The 4,529-nt window shown below is 40.0% G+C and overlaps 1 protein-coding gene across 1 annotated transcript in view; it reads left to right on the top strand.

Moving 5' to 3' along the window:
- Nucleotides 1-4,529, top strand: part of LOC106870125 (opioid-binding protein/cell adhesion molecule homolog) — a 31,530-nt gene that overhangs the window by 3,653 nt on the left and 23,348 nt on the right. Inside the window, exons 2-3 of the mRNA XM_014916111.2 lie at nucleotides 1,402-1,579; nucleotides 2,835-2,978. Of these exons, the coding sequence (XP_014771597.2) occupies nucleotides 1,417-1,579; nucleotides 2,835-2,978 (307 nt within the window). The 5' untranslated portion in view covers nucleotides 1,402-1,416. The remainder of the gene's footprint in view (nucleotides 1-1,401; nucleotides 1,580-2,834; nucleotides 2,979-4,529) is intronic.

Genomic DNA, 4,529 nt, shown 5'->3' with positions numbered 1-4,529 from the left:
ACACACACACACACACACACACACACACACACACACACACACATATAATTGTATGTATACATCTGTGTGCATTTTTGTGTTTGTGTTCATACCCCGATCACCACTTAATAACTTGTGTTGGTTTGTTAACGTCCCCTAATATATTGTGGTTTTGTGCTAAGAAACTTGTTTCCCAACTACATGTTTCCGGGTTCAGTACCACTGCATGGCACCTTCGGCAAGTGTCTTTTACTATTGTCACGGGCCGACCAAAGCCTTGTGAATGGAAACTGAAAGAAGCCCGTTGTATATATGTATGTATATATATACATATATATATATAAAATCTCAAGAAGAGATTGAGTAGTAACGTATACTAAACAGTAAAGCGAGTAGCCACATCAAAGTGACAGATGAATGTTACTACTAGTTTAACCCCAGGCGGATTCTCCACCAGCTGGTTTTCGGTGCAAGTTCTGCACCCTTTATGCAAAATGCATAGCTAGCAGGGGGAGCGAACCCATACTACCCTCCAACAGCTGACAGGACCGCGGGACCGTCCGGTTTCGAGCTATTTGGCTCATGTCAGCCGCGCACACCTGCGCAGTGGAGTCTGCCAGCGATATATTGTAAACAAATTTTGCAGGAAAACCTGCTGAGAGGTCAACAACCCCTGGACCACAACCACAGCCCTAATTGAAACGCTTGACCGGGCAGGGACGAAGGTGTCACCGTCCACCATTGAGCAAGTCATGCATAGAGGAGGTCTCAATGGACGTAGACAACGGAGGACGCCACTGCTCAGGAAGAAACATCTGGAGGCTCACCTGGCAGAAACGTTAGCACGCCGGGCGAAATGCTTAGCAGTATTTCGTCTGCCGCTACGTTCTGAGTTCAAATTCCGCCGAGGTCGACTTTGCCTTTCATCCTTTCGGAGTCGATTAAATAAGTACCAATTATGCACTGGGGTCGATATAATCGATTTAATCCGTTTGTCTGTCCTTGTTTGTCCCCTCTGTGTGTAGCCCCTAGTGGGCAGTAAAGAAATAAGATACAAACATACACACACACACACACACACACACACACACACACAAACAAGTGTGGTGTTCCTTGGTCACCAGGGAATAGAAGTTTGAAATTTAGGATCGAAGAACAAGGAAGTGAATGCATAGAATATCCATATTTAATTTATTCTTTTGCTTAGATATTAAGAAGACCTTAAATTTTTTAGTGGCTAATAATCACGTATAGCGCCATTTTATCCTTATTAGAAATCGTCAACATACCATGACTCAAAGTAGATAAATTAAACTAAATTAAAATTTTGTAGACGCAAACTAATACCTCTCTAGTCTTAGGTGGTCATACATTTTTGTAATATAAATACTTTCACGAATATGTGTTTTTTATCTGTTTCAGTCGCAAGTCAAATGGATGAGAACAAATAGAAATGAAATAAAAACGAAGAGGAGGAGTAAATACACATTAGACAACCAAGGAAATCTGAAGATTAACAACTTAACACTAACAGACGAAGGATCCTACAAATGTTCGAAAGGAAATGAAGTATCCAATGATATATCCTTAGTTATACAATGTAAGATATTTCTTTTTGACTTAGCCACAATATCACACAATTTGGTTAGGAGCATGTCTAATTCTAATGAACTAGGACGTAAATTTTAGCGATAAAGTAGAGTAGGTCGGGTAAGAAAGGGGATGTTAACTACGGCTGAATTTACATTTTATCTTTTACTTGCGGCAGTCATTGGATTGCAGCCATACTGGAACACCTTGAAGGGTTTCAGTCGAATATGTCAACCCTAGTACTTAGTTTTGTGAGTCTGGTACTTATTCTGTAGTTGTCTTTTGCCGGCAAAACCCGTGTTATACAGTGAAAATCCATCACAGTATTTTTATTTCATGATTTTACTTTCTTAGTTCAATTTCTGTTATGAACGATTTACCATTTCATCCTTTCGAAGGATTTTTAACGTTACAAGTACTTTTCTACTACAAATAGGAAGCGTGGGATTTTTGTGGGATGGGATACGTCGGTTAAATTGACCTCAATGATTAAAATTGGTACTTATTTCATGGAATCGCGAAAGGACGAAATCAACCTCCACGGAATTTGAATTCAAGAACGTAAAGACGGAAAAATGCCGCTAAGCATTTCGTCTGGCATTCTAACGATTCTTTTCTACTCTAAGCACAAGGCCCGAAATTTTTGAGGTGGGGGCCAGTCGATTAGATCGACTCCAGTAAGCAACTGGTACTTCATTTATCAACCTCGAAAGGATGAAAGGCAAAGTCGAACTCGACGGAATTTGAGAATTCAGAACGTAAAGACAGACGAAATACCGCAAAGCATTTTGCCTGGCGTGCTAACGTTTCTGCAAGCTCGCTGCCTTTAGGCTAAATATTGGTTTAAAATTTCGGCACAAGGTCAGCAATTTCCGGGGTTGGGACTAAATCGATTACATCGATCCCAGTACTCAATTAGTACTTATTATATCGAAATCCGAAAGGATGAAAGCAAAGTCGACTTCCGGCGAATTTGAACTCGGTAAGTACAGACGCTAAGCATTTCCCTCCGGCGTGCTAACGAATCTGGCTGAAACAATACCATTAATACGGTTCATTAATTTAATTAATCAACTATTTTCCCCTACCAACACCAACACTACCGCTTAAATTTGTGTCAAAAACACTAACGAATGGAAACGAAAAACAACACGAAAAGAAGACAACCAAGAAAAAGAAAATAAGCAAAAACAAAACCCAGAAGTATAAAATATAAATGCTTTTTGTCCTATGGTTTACTAACTACGGTTTCTTTTAACGTACAGTTTTACCAGTTATTACTAATCTAACGGAAAATTTTGAAATCGAAGAAAATAATTACGCTGTTATGACTTGCCTGTCAGAAGGTAATCCTATACCTCGTATTACGTGGCAAATAACAGAAGAAAATACAGAAGATACAGATGACCGTAAGTCGGATTGCCATTTTATTTATTTATTTGTTTACTCAGTTCTGTTTGCTATTATATTAGGTTGTTTCACTTGAAATGTCGCATTTTTAATTACTTGTTGTTTCAGTGATTTAAAAACTCAATTATGTATACCTTGCATTTAATCTTGACTATTTTTCTTTCCCAACAATGTATATATATATATATACACGGCGGGCTTCTCTCAGTCTTCGTTTACCGAATCTACTCACATATTTCTTATTTCTTTATTGCCCACAAAGGGGCCAAACATAAACAGGACAAACAAGGACAAAGGGATTAAGTCGATTACATCGACTCCGGTGCGTAACTGGTACTTAATTTATCGACCCCAAAAGGATGAAAAGCAAAGTCGACCTCGGAAGAATTTGAACTCAGAACGCAACGGCAGACGAAATACCGCTAAACATTTCGCCCGGCGTGCTAACGATTCTGCCATTTCGCTACCCTCACATGGCTGTGGGTAGTCCCAGGCTATTTACTGTAGAAGACGTTTACACAAGGTGTCACGCGGCGGGACTTGAACCCCAAACCATGTGGTTGAGAAGCAAACTTTATAACAACACAGCTATGCCCGCGCCTTTATCCTCGTCTGCGTCTATTGGTGAAGTTCGCAGTTTCTATTATTGTCCTTTGGGTCCCAAAACGGCAAAATGTTAGTATCATCGTGTCCTACATTGAGTTTAGTTTCTAGCAATAAGCAGGGCAATGGAAAGTGTACAATAAACATGGATTGCGACGTCGTATTTCACATTCTAATTATCTACATCATGTAGAAAGTGCGACTGTGTATCTCTTTGTGTTTGAGTGTGTGTGTGTGTGTGTGTGTTTGTGTTTGTGTTTGTGTGTGTGTGTGTTGTGTGTGTCACATGTGTATGCTGTATGCGTTCTAAGCGAACGGAAATTTCGAGTGCTTGCGTTAGCAACTCCATATGATCAAGAGCTGAATTCTTGCTACGTGACACTCCTTGTTAGACCTTGTTCGTCACCTAATATCGTACCATTACCACCACCACCACAACCGAAACCACAAACGTCACCACAAATAACAACAGCAGCAGCAGCAGCAGCACCACCACCACCACCACCTCCTGAATGACAAAGACAATAGCGATGATGACCACCACTATCAACAAAACCAGGTGTTTTCGCTCAATAAACACTCACAACGGCCGGTCTGAGAATCGAAACCGCAATCATATGACCGCGAGTCCGCTACCCTAACCACTGGGCCATTGCGCCTCCGCAACAACAACAACAACAACAACAATAATAATAATAATAATAATAATAATAATAATAATAATAATAATAATAATAATATTCACAGACACGACAGAGCTGGGACCTATATACACTGGAAGCTATGCCAACACTATGGAATAACAACAGAAAAAAGATGGTATAAACACACGCCAGAAAAGGTCACAGAAAACGAGAAAGCAACCATACTCTGGGATATGCCAATACACACAGATAGAGAAATTAAGGCAAATAGACCAGATATAGTTGTCAAAGATCATGAAGAAA

The sequence above is a fragment of the Octopus bimaculoides genome, chromosome 12, assembly GCF_001194135.2.
Source record: "Octopus bimaculoides isolate UCB-OBI-ISO-001 chromosome 12, ASM119413v2, whole genome shotgun sequence".
In the NCBI taxonomy this organism is placed as follows: Eukaryota; Metazoa; Mollusca; class Cephalopoda; order Octopoda; family Octopodidae; genus Octopus; species Octopus bimaculoides.
This window is presented reverse-complemented; position numbering and strand designations above follow the sequence as displayed.